Source organism: Athalia rosae, chromosome 7 (genome assembly GCF_917208135.1).
Source record: "Athalia rosae chromosome 7, iyAthRosa1.1, whole genome shotgun sequence".
Classification (NCBI taxonomy): domain Eukaryota; kingdom Metazoa; phylum Arthropoda; class Insecta; order Hymenoptera; family Athaliidae; genus Athalia; species Athalia rosae.
The window spans coordinates 1,493,300-1,512,526 of record NC_064032.1 but is presented as its reverse complement, the minus strand read 5'-3'; the positions used below and the strand labels follow the sequence as shown (position 1 = coordinate 1,512,526).

Here is a 19,227-nt window from a genome sequence, read left to right as displayed (position 1 = left end):
ATGTATTGCACGCGATGAATACATTGCACACTACTGACGTTTAGAAAAATTTTAACGATGTTACATAAACGCGTTTTCTGTTTTCAAACATCCGTCTGCTTTGGTTTATTTAGTTTGTAAAGTAATCATCACAACAGAGTATCTGACAACCTGAAGCAGATATCGCTAACGATCAAATCGATTGATGAATATGTAAATATGTACATTAAATACAAAATATAGAATAGAATGCATGGTACCATTTATAGGAGCTCGACCATACGGAACTGGTCACATGGGCAGTGCTCAACACTCGACGGTGTCAGGATCAGCCAACGTTACTCATGCCCCGCCAATGGTGAGCATATGAAATAAGTCAAATAACTCGTATTGGTGCTGGGCACAATTTTCGAATAAAAATATACGGATGCAATTATGGCGATAAAATTTTAGCGGAGGTCAAAATTGTATCCATCATCAATGCGAGGCTCACAGTTCATCCTACGGTATAAATATCATTTTAGAGTTCCAAACATTGTACTATAGTAACTACATTATAGCTACGGAAGAGTTGTTCATGCGATACTCTATAAAAATTAAAAAATATCAGACTTGTTTTTAAATAGTTGTTAAACTAATAGATCATCAAATTTATTTTCATGCTAGACGCCTTCTATTGCGGACACAGAGTAGGTACAAATCGATTAATCCATTCGTTCATTTGAAGATCCACAATTCTAACCGGCCAATTGCACAGCGACTGGCAAATATGCCGAGTCCGATCTCTTTTCATTCTATGAAACTCAGCACAGATGCGACAATTTGGAATCACTGTATTTTCATATCTTATCGGACTAAACAATTAGCTGAAAACTTTCTTAAGATGAAAGTATTTTTCGCCACGATATCATTACCTCATTCAATAGATCGTTTAATCAGTTTATCTCTTCAAAGATTCAACAGACGAGAGTTACGTCCGTCATGTCTGAGCCCCAACGTGCCTTGGTATCTACGATAAGTGAGGGTCATCACATCATCAGGATAGCGGAAAGCGAGCTCTCTTCCAAAGCTCAACTTCCGGAGCTCGGTACGGATCCTGCATCTTTGAAATGGATCGAACAAACAATGGATACCCACAAGCAAAATGTGGGCTCGCAAATCGCTGCGATGAATGCCGCTACTGCTCAAGTGGTTACCCTCACCTCCGGGCCTGCCGATGATGTGGATCACACCGCTGTTGGTGCTGCGATCACAACAATCGCTAGCAATTTACCAGAAATGACGAAAGGCGTAAGAATGATCGCCGCTCTTCTTGACGACGAATCTTCTGGAGACAGATTGCTGGATGCTGCGAGGAAACTTTGTCTGGCCTTTTCAGATCTTCTGAAAGCTACCGAACCAGAAACTAAAGAGGTATTCGCATCTTTTGTTTGAAATCTGTGTACCGTCTCCTGTACCTGTTGCTTCAATGCACGTTTTTGCGTTACAGCCAAGGCAGAATCTCCTCAATGCTGCCTCTCGCGTTGGCGAAGCCTCTCATCAAGTCCTGACAACAATCGGAGAGGAAGACGATTCGAACCGTGAATTACAAGACATGCTCCTCGCGCTCGCCAAAGCCGTGGCAAACACGACTGCGGCGTTGGTAGTGAAGGCTAAGAACATAGCAACGACATGCGAAGATTCGGTGACACAGAACCGCGTGATATCGGCGGCGACTCAATGCGCTTTGGCTACCTCTCAGCTTGTTGCGTGCGCGAAGGTTGTGGCACCTACTCTTCATTCGCCCGCCTGCCAGACCCAGCTCATGAACGCTGTTAGAGAAGTAACGAGAGCTGTCGAGGGGCTCGTTGAGGTATGCAATGAAACTTGCACGGACGAGAATCTACTCAAAGAACTTAGCTCCGCTGCCGCCGAGGTCAGTAGGACCCTGAACGAACTTTTGAATCGGATACAAAGTGCCACACGGGCCGAAAAAGCTAAGGAATCTGTCCAAGAAGGGGCCGTTGAAACGATCTTTGTTGCAACCGATAAACTCTTCGCCAGCACCGGAGATGCCGGTGAAATGGTACGCCAAGCAAAGGTAGTCGGTCAAGCGACCGCTCAGCTCATTCACAGCATCAAGGGCGAGGCTGAAAGTCAAACAGACGGGGAACAACAGCGTCGACTTTTGGCTGCGGCTAAAATTCTTGCTGACGCCACTGCGAAAATGGTAGAAGCTGCCAGGCAGTGCGCTAGCAGCCCCCATGACGCCAATATGCAAGATCAGCTACGCCGTGCCGCAGAGGAGCTCAGAGCTGCCACGACGGCAGCTGCGACACCGGGATTACGTAGAAAATTGATCACCAGACTGGAATCGTGTGCCAAACAAGCGGCCGCGAACGCAACACAGTGTATTTCCGCAGCATCGGGAGCTGCAAAACACAACACAAATGCAGCAAGTCAGGAAGAACTCAACGCGGAATGCAGAGCTGTAGCTCAGCAAGTTCCAAACCTTGTAGCTGGTGTTAAAGGTATTTGCAAATTTTATTCATTCTTCTCAGCGGGTATACTTTTATTGTTACATCATTGGAATGTGTGTGTGTTTTTTTTCTCACCGAAGGCACTCTGGCACAACCCGACAACCCCACGGCTCAGCTCAACTTGATAAATGCTGCGGAGCAATTCCTTCAGCCAGGATCCAGTGTAATCAAAGCTGCCAGAGCTGTGGTTCCCACAGTCTCTGACCAAGCTTCTGCTATGCAGTTGAATAACAGTTCGCAACAATTGGGATCTACATTGTCAGATCTTAGATCGGCGGTAACACGCGCCAGAGAGGCGTGTGGCGGTCTGGAGCTCGACGCAGCTGAAGAATTGATAAACAGCTTGAAAGACGAACTTTATGAATTTTATCAGGCAGTTGAAGCGGCCAGACTGCGGCCACTGCCTGGTGAGACTGCGGAGTCGACTGCGTTACAACTTGGGGCCTCGTCAAAGAACGTCGGGTTCGCCATGGCTCAGCTGTTGTCCGCTGCAAAGCAGGGTAACGAGAACTACACCGGAAGTGCGGCGAGAGAAACCGCCACCGCACTCAAAGAACTCACCGGTGCAGTACGCGGAGTTGCCGCAACATCTAATCAACCTGAAACCCAGAAGAAGGTCTTGACCACAGCTGATGACATAATTGTCAGGTCCTTGTATCTCGTCAAGGAAGCCAGAAGGGCGTTGAACAATCCCGACAACCCGGAGAACGTTGCGAACCTCGCCGCTGTTGCTAAGGACGTCTCGCAATCGCTCAATAAATGCGTATCCTGTCTTCCGGGACAAAGAGACGTCGACGACGCCATACGAAACATCGACGACATGAGTCAAGTTCTCAACATGAACGAATTCCCACAAACTAACAAGAGCTACGGGTGAGTAAATCGCCACCAATGAATTTCTGTTGACACTTGGTTTTTCTTTGACGCACTCCAGTTATGCCATGAAATTTTTCTCTCCTTAGGCAACTGCAACAGAACTTGAATACAGCCGCCGCGGACTTGAACGATGCCTCGGCGAACGTTGTGTCGTCCGTGCGATCGCCGGTTCAGTTAGCAAACACTTCCAAAGAATTTACGAGCGCTTTTGGTGACCTGCTTGGTGTCAGCATGGAAATGGCTGGTCAAACAACGACCGAGACTCGAGGACAAATGGTGGTCTCCCTGAAGAACGTCAGCATGACTTCCAGCAAACTTTTGGTCACTGCTAAATCGGTCGCGGCTGATCCCAACGCTCCAAATGCAAAGAATCAACTCTCCGCCGCAGCCCGAGCTGTAACGGACTCCATAAATTATCTCATCGACGTCTGCACCTCTGCTGCACCTGGACAAAATGAATGCGACAACGCGATAAGGAACATACAATCCATGCGACCTCTTCTCGATAATCCAAGCGACCCGATCTCTGATGTTTCATACTTCGAATGCCTTGACACGGTAATGGAGAAGAGCAAAAGCTTGGGCGATGGAATGACAGGCATCGCAAATCACGCGAAGAAATCGGAACATGAACAATTTTCCGTTGCCGTCAGAGGAGTTTCTTCATCTATCTGTGGACTCGTTGAAGCTGCTGCACAAGCAGCTTATTTGGCGGGAGTCAGCGACCCAACGTCGGTTGCTGGAAAACCGGGACTCGTTGATCAAGCGCAGTTCTTCAGAGCTGCCCAAGCCATTCATACCGGATGTCAGAATCTCACGAACCCGACGAGCACTCCTCAGCAAGTTCTACACGCCGCTACAATGATTGCGAAACATACGAGCGCTCTCTGTAACGCGTGTCGAGTGGCTTCCAGTAAAACTACCAACCCAGTTGCCAAAAGACATTTCGTGCAGTCTGCCAAGGACGTTGCCAACTCAACGGGAAGTTTGGTCAAAGAAATAAAGGCCCTGGACCAGGATTGCTCCGAGGCAAATAGAGAAAAATGCTCCGAGGCTACGAGACCACTTCTCGAGGCTGTCGACAATCTGTGCAACTTCGCCTCATCCCCGGAATTCGCCAGTCAACCAGCAAAGATTTCGGTAGCTGCTCGCGCCGCTCAGGAACCCATCACTAGTGCTGGAAAATCAATAATCGATGGATCTTGCGCTATGGTACGTAACACCTCGTCGGGGATCATTCTGCGCTTGTTGTCCGAGATAATTTTTTATTCTCCCGCTAATATCTCCGCTCTCTTTAGGTCCAAGCTGCAAAGAGTCTCGCCGTTAGTCCCAAAGATCCACCGACCTGGCAGCTGCTCGCTAACCACAGTAAGAGCGTGAGCGACTCTATCAAATCATTGGTGGCCTCGATCCGAGACAAAGCTCCTGGCCAGAAGGAATGCGACGCTGCGATAGAGACCCTTTCGTCAAGAATTCGCGAACTCGATGCCGCGTCGCTCAGTGTCGTTTCTCAAGCACTCGTACCTCGTAAAGAAAACACCGTACAAGGATTTACGGATCAGATGGAGAGCAGTGCGAGCGAACTCCGTGAAAAACTCGAACCCCTCAGATCCGCTGCTAAATACGGAGCGGAGCACGTTGGTCATGCCGTCAGTCAGATTGCCTTGTATTCCGAACCACTCGTGACCGGAGCCATCGGCGCAGCTTCGAATATGGTCCACTCTAAACAACAGATGGTTCTTCTCGACCAAACCAAGACCGTGGCCGAGTCGACTTTGCAGTTGATTTACGTAGCGAAAGAATCCGGCGGTAATCCCAAGGCCGTCAACCTGCACGCAGAAGTTGACGAGACGGTCGAATCGACGAAGGACGCGCTCAGGGAACTGCAGAATACTTTGGAGACGATATCCACCTCCAATGGCATCGTCACAGGCCTGATCGACACCATATCCAGAGCTATGGTGCGACTCGAAGACCACAGAATGTCTACCATCGATACCGTCGACTCGTACGTTGATTATCAGACTCGAATGGTTGAGGCCGCCAAGGAAATCGCAAGATTGGCACAGGAAATGGTGAGTATTCCAGGGAATGACGACCGAACTGTTGTGCGTAAATTTTGCGAAACTATCATCCGCCACATTTTCTTTTAACAGTCGACAAAATCCAGCGTAGACGTAGCTCGCCTGGGTCCCCTGGCAGTAGACGTATCCCACAAATACACACAGCTGTCCCGCGACGCCTCCGGTGCATCTGCAGCAACGACGAACGCCGACGTTTCTTTACGCCTCAGAACTGGTGTCCAAGAGCTGGGTCGGGCGTGTGCCGATATAGTGCGCGCTGCTGGAACATGCCAAATGGCCTCCGGCGACGCTTTTGCCCAACGTGAAGTCTCGGAACACAGCAAAAATGTTACCGAAAAAGTTTCTCAGGTTCTCGCCGCCCTTCAGGCAGGCTCCCGTGGCACTCAGGCTTGCATAAATGCTGCGAGTACTGTCTCGGGAATAATCGGAGACTTGGACACCACGATAATGTTCGCGACAGCTGGAACTCTTCACGCAGAAAACGACAGCGATATATTTGCTGACCATCGCGAAAATATTCTAAAAACTGCCAAGGCTCTTGTCGAGGACACTAAAACTCTCGTAGCGGGTGCCGCTTCGTCTCAGGAACAGTTGGCCGTTGCTGCTCAAAACGCAGTTTCTACGATCGTACAGCTCGCTGAAGTTGTTAAATACGGAGCTGCAAGTTTGGGCAGTCACAATCCAGAGGCCCAGGTCATGCTGATCAATGCTGTGAAAGACGTGGCCTCCGCTCTTGGGGATTTGATTCAAGCAACAAAGACGGCGAGTGGAAAACCAATCAATGATCCGAGCATGGCGCATCTCAAGGACTCCGCGAAGGTACGAGATTATCTGTTTCTTTTTCAATTTATTAGCCAGTTGATGTGTAATTTTCGTTGAATATTTTTGCCATTGTACGCACAAGATGCGACCCAAGGTCTACTTCTAAATGGTAATTATTTCACTAGCGTACAAACTATCGTCACCGCTTCTCATTCATTTAACACAAAGAATATCTACTACAATTTTTTCATTCATAGCGTATAACTACCGAAACTAATTTTTCGATCGCTTATTAATTCTTGTGGGTGTTGATTGGAACGTGGAAAAACAAAAACAATTATTACAGTCATTCATTAATTCATTCGTTGGCGATTGCTAGCCTGTGAATTTTTGCTAGGAAAACATAAATATCTTCAGATGAGATAAGTAACAATACTATTAATTTTCTACTAATCCTCTTACGTACTAACGAAACGATCTACTCTTTACTGTTTAAATTTTTTGTCTTACTTTGCTCTTTTTTGTATTTTTTTTTTTTACGTTTTATCTCTACTTGGGGTGGACTTTAATGAAATAATATTATTTTACTACGTTACAATATGATTTTGCTAACTAATTTTGTATCGTCAAACGGCTTTCAGTTTTACTAAAATTATTCAAAAATATCGCGTTGATAATTATGACGATCGATTCTGAATTTATTTCATTATGGATTCGTGTGGCAGCAGCGAGGTATACGTATAATATTGTACTCATAAATACATGCGCATAGTTGACTAGATATTGTCATTAACTAATATTAAAGTCCACCTTACGTTCCATGAAATTTTTCCTTTTTTTTTTTCATTTTTCTATTTTTAAGTACATTGGGCTTTTTTCTTCATTTCTAATGCGTGTGATATTATTTATATGTAGTTATTTATTGTTGTTTGGATGGAAACTAAACTGCAGATGACCAATATTTTGCACCAAATTATTTGAAAGATTTATAATCATGTACTGGAGATAGCCATAAATTGACCATGGTAATTGAATGAATTTTTATTCACAGATCTCTATGATTTCTGTCTAGTTTCATGTAACTGAATTTCAAATGATTAACAAAAACAAACATACCATCAAGTCCAGTCAAATGAATAATCCGATATTAATTATTGTTCTTTGTCTGAAAAATATTTTTTTACAAAGGTGGACTTTGATATAAACTTTATTGACGATATTTGGTGTCTTGGGGGTATGAATAGGTGCTAGCGCAACAGCTACAACAGCAGTTTAACGGCGACGTTGGTGGTTCGGAATCTGAGTGGTTTATATCAGACCAGGAAGAAGAATTGATTCGTCTCCTGTCCGTATCTGAAAGCAATCACCCTACTCGTCGCACCTCGGACCTCTTGCTGCTTATGTAGCCCAATATTGATATCTGTCTTTTCATTTAATGTTCTATGTATATTTTAAAAAACGACAAAGTATGCTTCGCTCATTATATTCAATTTATAATCTATCATTTATATCATTTATATATATCTAAAATATTTTATCTCAAGCTCTTTCTGTCAACTACCGCTATTATTTTCTACGGCGATGGAGAATAAATTTATAGACTGCAGCTTGCAGATCAAAATATCAAGCATGCTCGGGCTGCTTAATAATTATCATGACGTGTTCATCAAATGTAACATATACGCCATTATGACTTCCTCACGAGGGTATAATGTCATTTCGATAACATTCTTTATTTATTAATTTTTTTTTTCTATTCAAAAATTATGCCAGTTGATTTTCACAGGCCGAATTTATTTTTATACACATACCGTCACGTACGTTACACCTGCTTGAAAATTTTCAATTATTTTATACTTTCCATCGTATCGCCCGTTTGTAAACGTTTTGAATAAAAGTTCGTGAGCCATATCTGTTTTACAATAAAAATCTTTTCTCGAGCAATATCAAATTTACGTAACTTTCGACGGGTAAAAATAGAGAAAAAAAAAAAAAAAATAGGTATGTACTATGATCATAATGTGTACTAATAGCCAAAAGCATAATCAAACGTACTTTAGTTATGAATCATATTAACTTATAACAAAAGTAGTTCGAGCCTAATACATTTTTCTCCTATCGACAATAACATCTACAGGCTTACTATTCATGATCGCAATATAGCGTACGCAGAATACGTGCGAACATTTTTTTCATTCAACACATTCACACCTCCGAGTGAATAAAATAACCGCAGACGGAATCCGAATATCGAAATTCTAAAACCAGGTGTGAAAGTGTTCGGTTAATGTTATTATTACTTCCATTTATTTTTTTTTTTTTCTCTTTTCATTTACAGGATCGACTAACAAATTTATTTTCTTGGGTAGTATTAAAATGTAACACATCCAATTGCAATGACTATTATTTTTTTATTTTATTTTATTTTCAGGTTCGTACTAATGTTTAGGCTCCAATTTTTCGAGCTGTATTATATTTTTATCACTAACGTTGTGCGATTTTTTCATGTGTCGTCTACTAACAGCATCTAACAGTGCAACGCGCTTATAGTGGCCAAAAAAAAAGAGAAATTATTGTTTTTTTTAACAAAGCCGTAGTTATATCTAATTGATTTTTTCCTTACAGGTGATGGTTACCAACGTTACTTCGCTATTGAAGACAGTTAAAGCCGTCGAAGATGAGCACACACGTGGAACCAGGGCTTTGGAATCGACCATCGAAGCTATCGGACAAGAAATACGATCGCTGAATACCCCCGATGTCCAAAGAACCCCCGTGACACCCGAAGATCTTGTACGGTGTACCAAAAATATCACGACATCAACAGCAAAGGCAGTAGCTGCAGGAAATAGCTGTAAACAAGACGACATTATAGCGGCAGCAAACATGGGGAGAAAAGCCATCAGCGATATGCTTTTGATTTGTAAAAATGCTGCCTATCATTGCGCAGAGACTGCAGAATTGCGCGACAGAACTCTGAACGCTGGACACGACGTTGCCTTGAATTATAGAGAACTTCTACAATCCATATTGCAAATTTCGATCCGACCAAGCGATGCCAAACACCTACTTCCACCGATTTCGAGAAAAATCGCTCAGTCTGTTACGGAACTGGTAACAGTTGCGGAATTATTGAAAGGAAATGATTGGGTCGATCCCGACGATCCCACGGTCATTGCAGAAAATGAATTACTCGGCGCTGCCGCCAGCATAGATGCAGCTGCCAAGAAACTGGCCAGTCTCCGTCCTAGGAGAAGCATACAGGTAAATACGCGTCTCTTTTTTCTTGTAATTTCACCGAGTATGAATTTTTAGGATTTTTAATCACTACGGAGATCATCGTGGCGGGCTACCCTGAGATATGTTTGATATTCTTGGTTGTTTTTTCAATAATCGACCAGGAATCAAACATATTATTAGGGTGGCTCGCACCGTCGTCCGAAACACAGGAGAAGAACATCCGTCAACGATGGGAAGAAGATTGCCGTTTTTGGCGTCACGTCATCGAGTTCACAAAGATCACATCCTCGCTACAGGTGTTTCAAAATCTGATTTCTGCTTGCAGGAGGCTAGCGAAGACATGAACTTTGACGAGATGATCCTAGAGGCGGCAAAATCTATCGCTGCGGCAACATCAGCCCTGATAAAAGCAGCCAGTGCTGCCCAAAGAGAACTCATAGCCACCGGTAAAGTTTCGCGAACACCTCTGACGAGCTCCGACGACGGTCAATGGTCCGAAGGTCTGATATCCGCAGCAAGATTGGTCGCGGCAGCGACGCACAGTCTTGTAGAATCGGCAAACGCCCTGGTCCAAGGTGTTAGTTCGGAAGAAAAGTTGATATCGAGTGCTAAACAAGTGGCCAGTAGCACCGCGCAACTTTTGGTAGCGTGTAAGGTAAAGGCAGACCCCGACAGTGAAAGTACAAAGAGATTACAGGCCGCTGGAAACGCGGTGAAACGAGCAACCGACAATTTGGTAAGGGCCGCGCAGCAGGCGATACAACAAGAGGAAGATCGTTCGCTGGTTCTCAACAGAAAAATGGTCGGAGGTATCGCCCAGGAAATAAACGCGAGATCCGAAGTACTCCGTATCGAGAGAGAGCTAGAAGAAGCACGAGGAAGGCTCACCGCCATTCGTCAAGCCAAATATAAAAGCAAAGCTGATACGTCTGACGACGCCGAGACAGACGCTGATCAAAGTGGGTATGAGAGTTACACCACTCGTTACGAAACAAGGGCTTATGAGCCAAACCATTCGAGATCACCGATTCAATTGATGAACAGTACGCTGGACGATCTTCAACCTACAACGCAATATATTAGTCATAGGAAACTGACGGAGAGCAGCACATCTGTGCATGTTAAGAAAACGATGACACGCCAGGTTTTGAAATTTGAAAATTAACTCTTATCAGTTTCCATTGTATGTCTCCGTTGACGTTAAAAAGTAATGATTGTTTCTTCTTATTTCTCTCAAAAAGATGAATAAAAAACACAAAGTGGCCAATTAGTAAAGTGTCCTTAGATAACGAGAAAAAGAAAATAAGTGCTGTTCAAAAATGCCTTTTAGGAACTATAACAATTCCTGCTTTACCTAGTAAAGTTTTTAGCAAGTTTTTTGTGTATGAAAACTAATGATAACAGATAGAAATTGAATATGATATTAACTCTACCCTATTTTATTGATAATTATTACATCATAGTTTATTGTTTTTTTTTTTTATCTCCAACTTCACCAAGTAATTGTTCGCTTTGTTTTTCAATGTTTTTTATTTTGTTGAAGCGTGATCGTAGCTTTAATTAACAAAAAACAAAAAAATAATCTCAACGAATATTAGTAACGCTTTCCTACAAATACACAACTACTTTAAATTCTCATTTACGAATAAGCATTTATGTTAATTTTAAGTTGAATTAACAAGAGAAGTAACATATCATTTAATTATATTAATTTTCTGCCTCCGGTTCGATTCAATTACTGAATCGACGAGAGAGCCAATTATTAACATGATTTAATTCTCGCACTTGAACTTTTTCAGCTCTAGATTTCACAATTTTTTTTTTACTTCAACTTATTTTTCCCCCCTTAGTTATACCTGTGGTTTTTTATTCATTATGAGGAGTTTAATAATTACCTTCGCATCTAAGTCTAACCATACCAAAAATTGAGTGTTTCATTAATTGAAAAAGTAAAAACGAAAAAAAAAAATAATACATTCATATGGAATTAATATTTAAGGTATAAAAGTTAATGTCTAGTGATAAAAAAGAGCCTTTCATATTAGGGTGGGTTGAAAAATTTTTTTTATTTCCTTAGGATGGGGGCAGAATTTGGACCTTATAAAAAAAGAAAATTTTTCAAATGTGGAAAACATTTTTCACTTGATATTTTGAGGTAGTTCACTCGTTTTTTGAATAAATAATTAATCAAGTGGGATACTTCCAGCTAAACAAAATATTTTTTGCTCAAAAATCATAGAAAATATCTAAAAATTGTCGTTTGTGATTGTTTTTTACTCGTTCACTGTTCAAAATTTTTTTCCTATTATTTTTGTAATTCAAGTATAAAATCAAAAAATGACATGCTCTTTTTTTGACTTAAAATTGAAGTTGAATCGGGGAGCCCGAGCTTTGCTGGAGTCAGGTAGCCAGCAGCGTAGCGCATTGTTGTGAGACGTCACCTTCGGGGCTGAGCAGAGGTCACGCCCCACAACAAACCGCACGCCCGTGGCTACCTGACTCCAGCTAAGTTTGGGTTCCCTCGTAGACCGAGAAATACGAATATTTCGACTCATGCATGGATTGCGACGAATCAAAGTGGGTTTACGACTAAAACCAATCGATAAGTCTTATAATTTTTCTGCTCCCAACAGCGAATAATTGATGATTACTCGATCGATTGCATGAGATTTGGATTCCTGAGCTGATTATATGTGAGATCACCTTTAAAAAGTAAAAAAAAAAATCAATTTTTGGGCCGAAAGTAAAGTAGTTCAAAAATTGATTGCAATACACTTTTCTGACGTATTTTGACCTCAGAAATCCGAATCTGAAAGAAAAATTGACCTATCTCTAAAATTGACCGAGTTACCGCTAATTTTCAGCTTTTTGGGGTCAAAAATGAAAAATTGATTTTCTAGTCTATCTTAACGTAATTTAAGCTCAGGAATCTGAATCTAAAAGAAAAATTGATCTATTTTGAAAAATAACCGAGTTATCTCTATTTTTTTGCATTTTTTGGCATAAATTTGAGGATATCTCGAAGGGAAAAAATCGTAGCTCAATTTGGACCACGGATTCGTGTTCCTGAGGTCAAAATACATAAGAAAAGTGCCATACGATCAATTTTAAAAAATAAAAAATTTTGGTCAAAATTTGAAAAAATCGTAAGGGGTACCCCTTGGAAAAATCTCAAATTTTGGCCAAAAATTTTTATTTTTTAAAATTGATCGTATGGCACTTTTCTTATGTATTTTGACCTCAGGAACACGAATCCGTGGTCCAAATTGAGCTACGATTTTTTCCCTTCGAGATATCCTCAAATTTATGCCAAAAAATGCAAAAAAATGGAGATAACTCGGTTATTTTTCAAAATAGATAAATTTTTCTTTCAGATTCAGATTCCTGAGCTTAAATTACATTAAGATAGACCAAAAAATTAATTTTTTATTTTTGACCCCAAAAAGCTGAAAATGGGCGATAACTCGGTCAATTTTAGAGATAGGTCAATTTTTCTTTTAGATTCAGATTCCTGAGGTCAAAATACGTAAGAAAAGCATATTAAACCCGATTAAAACAATGATTTATTTTTTGCTCAAAAATCAAATTTCTTGTTGGTTCTTCAAGAGTAATCTCACGTATAATCAGCTCAGGAATCCAAATCTGAAAGCCAAAATCATCTACTCATGCAATCGATCGAGTAATCATTAGGTGGAAATAATTTTTTTGCTAGAAGTACCCCACTTTATCAATTATTTGTTCAAAAAACGAGTGGGCCACCTCAAAATATCAAATAAAAAATTTTTTCCACGTTTGAAAAATTTTCTTTTTTCATAAGGTACAAATTCTGCCCCCATGCTAAGAAAAAAAATATATATATATTTTTTTCACCCACCCTATTTCATATATTACATAAATTGTAAAATAAATGCACACAAATTGCCTATGCGTTGCAAAAGAGAGCTACGATTGAATTGAAAATTAAAAAGTGGTAGAGATAATATTGATAATGGATATTAATGACGTAATAATTTTGCGACTGCTTCTAATCGTGTCTTACAAAGTTTTTGATAACATAAATATTTTTTGACAATATAGAATATTATATATATGTATAAATATTAATTCGATAATTTTTAGCGAATCGCGATCAAGTTTTATTATGAATATATATACACGCATATAAATACCTCTACATATATACATTATACATGTATATGTATATTATTATCGTGGAATGTTACAATGAATTGCCAATCAAAAAAATAATATTAATAATATTAATTAAAAATTAGTTTAAAAAATAAGAATATATACTGTATTATTTATATACTTATAAATAAAAAAAAATTGACAAAAAAACACTAACATTAAGCAATTTTTGCCAAATTTTTATGTTGTTTTATTGTAAAGCTTATACAATTGTGAGATAGATGATATTTTGTCAATTTTTATTTCAATTATTTCCACAAATTTTTAATGATTTTTCAATGAATCTTGGTAACACAAAAGCAGCGCGATGAACATCCGCACTGTAATATCGCATATTCATATCATCTAATTGATTATCAGTGAATGTTTTTACAGGTTCGTTGAAGTTAGTCTCCTGAAAAATGTGTAACAATCAATTTTAATTGACGTTAGATTCATTTATGAAGTTAGAATATCTGTCCGAGTAAATTTGAATTCAATTAGTTTGATTTCAGATACTCACTGGATTCAAACTTCCCATGATAAAACCTATTTGTCCAGTCGGATAAGTCGGAACTGCAACAACACAATACGAAGTTTTTGCAAACGCAGATCTGCAATGTTGCAACGTTCGTTCAACGATGTCCAAATTTGCCCAAGCTGTCCCACCTTGGCTACATATTATTCCTCCAGATCTCAGAGCTGTGCTCATTAATTTAAAGTAAGATTCTTCGAACAGACATTCCGCTGGTCCTGCAGGCAATGAATAATTGTATTGATTAATTAAGATTGCACCGATGTCTCGTTGAGCAGTTTTTTTTATTTTTGTTCCACTCACTGACCTATGGGATCACTGCTGTCGGTTATAATAACGTCGAACTCATTTTTATGGTTCTTCATGAACTGGAAACCATCACCGACGTATAATTTTACCTTTGGATTGTCCAGCCCCACGGCCATGAAGGGCAAATATTTTCTGGCAGCCGAAAGAACAGACTCGTCGATTTCTACTTGGGTTATACTTTTTACATTTGGATGCTTGGCCACCTCACGTGCTACGCCGCCGTCACCCCCACCGATTATCAAAACCTAATTACACGTATGACAATTTGAAATTTTTTAATTTATCATTAATTTTTATGGCTCATAATGTGCCGAGTATTTTTCTTTTTGTTAGTTACAGAATCGCTGACTCAGCTCGATTATTCTTAATACTCACGTTCTCGGGATTCGGGTGAGAACAGAGTGGCAGAAATGCGATTCCCTCTTGATAAGAAAACTCGTCTCTTTCGGTGCATTGGATTGCTCCATCGAGGATCAAAGCCCTGCCATATGTTTTCCTGCAGAATTTCAAGTAATTTTTTTATTTTTTCAAACCTTATTTTATAATTATCACACAGAGTTTATCGCAGCAAGACAATCGCGCGACTAGCGAACATTGAACGTTTCGAAATCAATAAAAATTTCACAACCGTTGTTCGAACGATCTAAAAATATTTAAGATATTGATACCCTCTGCGCAGTGGCCCATATTGAAAGATTATCAAAGAATAACAATGTCACGATCGTTCCTATAAGATTTTAACTTATTTTTAAAGTTGTCTTATAACTCAAAGTTTACTTAATTGTCACATTGCCGGTCGGTTATTCAAATCGTTCTGTATCTGACATGAATTGCTGTTTGATATTTGAAAAGTGAAACAAAAAAATTATGTTATTATACCAACGTTTGTAAAACCAGGAGATCTTGATACTTTGATTTTTCCTCGTGTAAAACTTCCTCTACTTCCAATGAGAGCACATATCCTGGCCAAAGTTCGGAAAATTCACTGAACCAGCCTTTTTTAAGAGCATCCATATTTTTCGACTATAACTGCAACGAATGCATGCGAAAGGCAAATGAAGAATTATACTTGAGCGATAATGGTAATTGAAAAGACAATGAACGACTGTCGGATGAATTGAATTTAACTTACTTCAAGCCCGAGTGTAGCGATCAAAATATATTGCGAGAGTTCTGAGCGAAGACTAACTTGAATGAACTAAAGAATACGAATGGCCGAAAACATTCTCCTTCGTGGTGTATATATATTAAGTAGTTATCAAGTCTTCTCTCATAAGTTATAAGTAGAGTGATAAAGTTCATTTGAGAAACTGATAAGCTAACGAGCATTTTAACTTAAGCAGTAAGCACAACTGACAGTACAAATTTCTTACAACAAACATCATTGGTGATTCAGATTTAATGAGGTAATTGTAACTAATTATCAGTGACGTTTGCATCCCTGATTGTTTATGTAATTACTCTGTGAATGAGGATCGATTATTGAGTAAAGAAAATGCATGATTTATTCATGAGTATTCCGCACTCAACAACTGAATATACAAGTCCCTATTTTGTTACGTACAAACGAATGAGGAAAATCAATTGGCACGCATCACTTTTAGTTTATTAAAGTCAATTAACTATAATTGGTATTTCATTTAACGATCATAAAAATTCGTACCGAATCCCGCCACTCAATTTGCGGCAAACTTAGTTCAGATAACTTCCATTTCCCGGGCTGTCGTCGCCACCAGTTAATCCGAGAACGATTGACTTCTTGATGTTGAGACATGGTTGAGACAAATAGTTGCAATCGTGAGAAAAGATGTCAGGAAAAAATAAGAATCTTTGTGGTAAGACCGTAATTAGATATATTTTCATGCAACTGACAACAAATTTCATACCACTGTGTTGAATATGGTATCATAATAATAAAGCCTAAATTAAAGTACAGTCACCCGTATGGGATTCATAGTATACATAGAAGCACCAGAATACAATAAGTTATTAGTAAATAAAAATAAATACAAATCAATTGGCATGCGATTTGCATACGCTATACGTCATAGTAAATATTACAATTCTTGTATAAATTTAGATTTCAAGCGTAAACATTGAGCGTAAACATACAGAGAAACAATAACGTCTCAATTGTGGCCAGCTTATGTGACTCAGAATCTTGGATTTTTATTCTACTAATCGTTAAACGTGCTATGTAAAAGTAACTCTTCTATAATTCTTAGGTTCAATATTGATAACAAGTGTAAATAAAATATATAGATAACGGTATTAAAACTAACAGAAGATTGATAAAGGATTTTTAAATGATTGAATATTGATAGCACCATAAAAAAACTTTTCGAAAAATCTTTGAATTCAAACAATAAATCATTCAATATGTTGGAAGTAGGTAATACATTCATATATTTTTGGCAAGGTTCTCAGCTGATATATTTCTTGATAGTTGATCACTGATTTCTGGGAGTTAGTAGAACGTCATCTTCAGGTCGTGGTAAACGCTTGTAACGATTTTGAGATACAATATACACCGATAAACCACCGAAAATAATCAACGACATACCAATAATATTCACCAAGATACCTTCATTTGAGAACTGAGAGTAATCTCTGAAAACAGGAAATGAGAATGCGTAAGTATGTGGTAGAATATCGATTCGAATTTGTAGAATGTGTTCTACTGATTTTATGTATTTTCAGTCTTACTTTATAGCAAAGAAAGCTTTCTCATTTAGTCCCAAAAGACAGGAAGCTATAGCTCCGATGAAACCTGCAGTACCGAAGTAAATATGTACAGGCATATATGCAGCTCGTAAATGAGGTTGTATTCCAGGAAAGAGAAATGAAAATCCGCCGGCAACCCACTAGAGAAAATTGATCGATCAATTAATTTAAAGGTAAAAATAATTACTTTTCAAGTTGTTTTCCTGAACATACTAGATCTATACTATATTTACTTGACAACAGAAGAGGAGAACGCTCGTCAAACCAACCCAGCTGTGCAATGAGTACATATTTGGTATTGGAGGAGTAGCCAAATTATGACTATCAAAAACAGCAATCAGACCAATGATTGTGAAGAGCAGACTGAACATCATTATGCCTCCGTGAATAAGCTTCAAACGACGCTTCCTAACATTTCTCTGTGTCCTGTAGATCAGCATTCCTGAGGATTAGTCAAATTTTTATCGTGAGATCAACTTTTTCAGACTATGGGATATCAGTTACGATTAGGCTCACCATTCGAGTATAAAAACACCAGCCCTAGGACCATCATCAGAGGATGCCAATTGAACTCTAATTTAGGGTTTGATGTCCAGCCCAAGCCACCTCTGAAGTTTCCGATCCATACCCCAATCAATATAATCATGAAAGCTCCAACGACTTCGGTAATTCCAAAAAAAAAATTGAACCCCTCGAGCCTTTCGGCATCCGAGGGCTCATTAATCTGGTCCATGGTAGCACCTTATATGTAAAAGAATATCATGGCATCAGTAACAATTGAAACGAAATTGTGATAATCGAATGAATAATGAAGCACATTGCCTTGTCTTGGGAATTCACAGTAATGAGTCAGATACAATGGATTCCACATAACAATACAAATAACATACTTGCTGATGGCCTTGGGAGACCGGTAAAAGAAATGGGAAACAAGTTACTATAAAAACCTACCTGGGAGCACTGCATATTCATAAGGATAATTTGGCGGCATTTTGCGTCGCAGTGCGAATATAAAGAGGTATGAATAAAAAAATGCAATCAATATAAAATACGCATTAGTGCGGATCTAGCAATATACCGTAAGAAAATTGCGATTTCTACTGAAACCAACGGTTTACCATATGCTTGGTTTTTTATCAGGGAATTCAATTATTAATGTAAGTATTTTTATTTCGAATGCACAAATGTCAGACCTCCGGTGCAATTTTGATGGGAGGCACAAACGTTATGCGTGTGAAAAGAACTTTATATAATTAACCGATAAGCGGTATCAATATAAATACATATTAATACATACACGTACGCACATACGGTAATATACATTTAAATGGAATAAATAATGGTTTTCTTACGGCAGAGATTCTCAACCCAATTGTTGTTCAATAATCGCAAACACTACATGCATTCAACAGTTGTCAGTTGTGCTTCGGAGCGGAGCTCAGGCGCAACTGGTTACTTCAGTGACATATGGTTTCGGTGTATATGATGTATGTACATACGTATTTGTATATTGAATTCTCTATGTATTTCACTAACACATGAGGATGAACTCCTATCGATTCGAGCTAACAATGCCGTATACGCGCATGACTACAATGAAAAAAATCAACGAAGTCGACACTGCCGACCGAGAGCAATGGCTATCTCTTTTACTCGTATACTAACCAGACCTCGACTTGGCTTTGCGCAAACGCATGGAAATATAATGCCTACGCAGCAATAATGGAAGTGGAATATAGCTGGCAAATAATACCAGTCACTGGTACTTTGGAAAGTAATCAAAAGACAAATCTAACTTCTCTTTTACACGCTCTGGTTTAGTAGTAAGATATGATAGTCTTATCCACACGTTCATAGCTTTTTTTGTAATCGTCATCGTTCACTGCTCTTAGAAAGCGTAGGCTGAATTTCAAACTGAATTCCCATTGGTTGTTAGGAAATTCTGCTTCTCCTGCTATCGCAGTATTTGACCTGATAGACCTCGTCTAAGAAAAAAAAGCCCAAATTCTAGTGCTCCTTGACATGATTG

The 19,227-nt window shown here is 39.4% G+C and overlaps 3 protein-coding genes across 9 annotated transcripts in view; 1 reads left to right on the top strand and 2 right to left on the bottom strand.

Moving 5' to 3' along the window:
* LOC105683606 (talin-1) overlaps nucleotides 1-11,473 on the top strand; it is a 28,768-nt gene extending 17,295 nt beyond the window's left edge. For 2 of the 3 annotated variants that reach the window (XM_048659122.1, XM_012396333.2), the window contains 9 exons: nucleotides 249-337; nucleotides 934-1,392; nucleotides 1,469-2,489; nucleotides 2,579-3,371; nucleotides 3,461-4,586; nucleotides 4,673-5,449; nucleotides 5,531-6,277; nucleotides 8,846-9,484; nucleotides 9,786-11,473. In XM_048659122.1, coding sequence (XP_048515079.1) covers nucleotides 249-337; nucleotides 934-1,392; nucleotides 1,469-2,489; nucleotides 2,579-3,371; nucleotides 3,461-4,586; nucleotides 4,673-5,449; nucleotides 5,531-6,277; nucleotides 8,846-9,484; nucleotides 9,786-10,625 — 6,491 coding nt within the window. In that variant the 3' untranslated portion in view covers nucleotides 10,626-11,473. Of the gene's footprint in view, nucleotides 1-248; nucleotides 338-933; nucleotides 1,393-1,468; nucleotides 2,490-2,578; nucleotides 3,372-3,460; nucleotides 4,587-4,672; nucleotides 5,450-5,530; nucleotides 6,278-7,464; nucleotides 8,132-8,845; nucleotides 9,485-9,785 lie in introns of those variants that run through there. The other variant, XM_048659123.1, reaches the window with a different exon arrangement.
* A 2,099-nt stretch (nucleotides 11,474-13,572) lies between these two features.
* On the bottom strand, nucleotides 13,573-15,956 carry LOC105683608 (spermidine synthase). The gene is made up of 6 exons (XM_012396340.3): nucleotides 15,607-15,956; nucleotides 15,358-15,503; nucleotides 14,850-14,970; nucleotides 14,473-14,719; nucleotides 14,154-14,383; nucleotides 13,573-14,045 (listed from the first exon to the last, which is right to left on the bottom strand). The coding sequence occupies exons 2-6, from the start codon at nucleotides 15,486-15,488 to the stop codon at nucleotides 13,896-13,898; spliced, it is 879 nt and encodes a 292-aa protein (XP_012251763.2). The 5' UTR covers nucleotides 15,489-15,503; nucleotides 15,607-15,956; the 3' UTR covers nucleotides 13,573-13,895.
* Nucleotides 15,957-16,310: 354 nt separating this feature from the next.
* LOC105683609 (transmembrane ascorbate-dependent reductase CYB561-like) lies at nucleotides 16,311-19,000 on the bottom strand. Of its 5 annotated transcripts, XM_012396343.2 has the most exons (6): nucleotides 18,735-18,753; nucleotides 18,150-18,158; nucleotides 17,715-17,939; nucleotides 17,432-17,640; nucleotides 17,181-17,338; nucleotides 16,311-17,084 (listed from the first exon to the last, which is right to left on the bottom strand). In XM_012396343.2, the coding sequence occupies exons 1-6, from the start codon at nucleotides 18,736-18,738 to the stop codon at nucleotides 16,925-16,927; spliced, it is 765 nt and encodes a 254-aa protein (XP_012251766.2). In that variant the 5' UTR covers nucleotides 18,739-18,753; the 3' UTR covers nucleotides 16,311-16,924. The 5 variants fall into 5 exon arrangements, with proteins under 5 accessions (XP_012251766.2, XP_012251765.2, XP_048514013.1 ...); XM_012396342.3 differs by lacking the exons at nucleotides 18,150-18,158; nucleotides 18,735-18,753 and adding an exon at nucleotides 18,864-19,000; XM_048658056.1 differs by lacking the exon at nucleotides 18,150-18,158 and having other exon boundaries at nucleotides 18,735-18,836.
* Nucleotides 19,001-19,227: the final 227 nt, after the last annotated feature.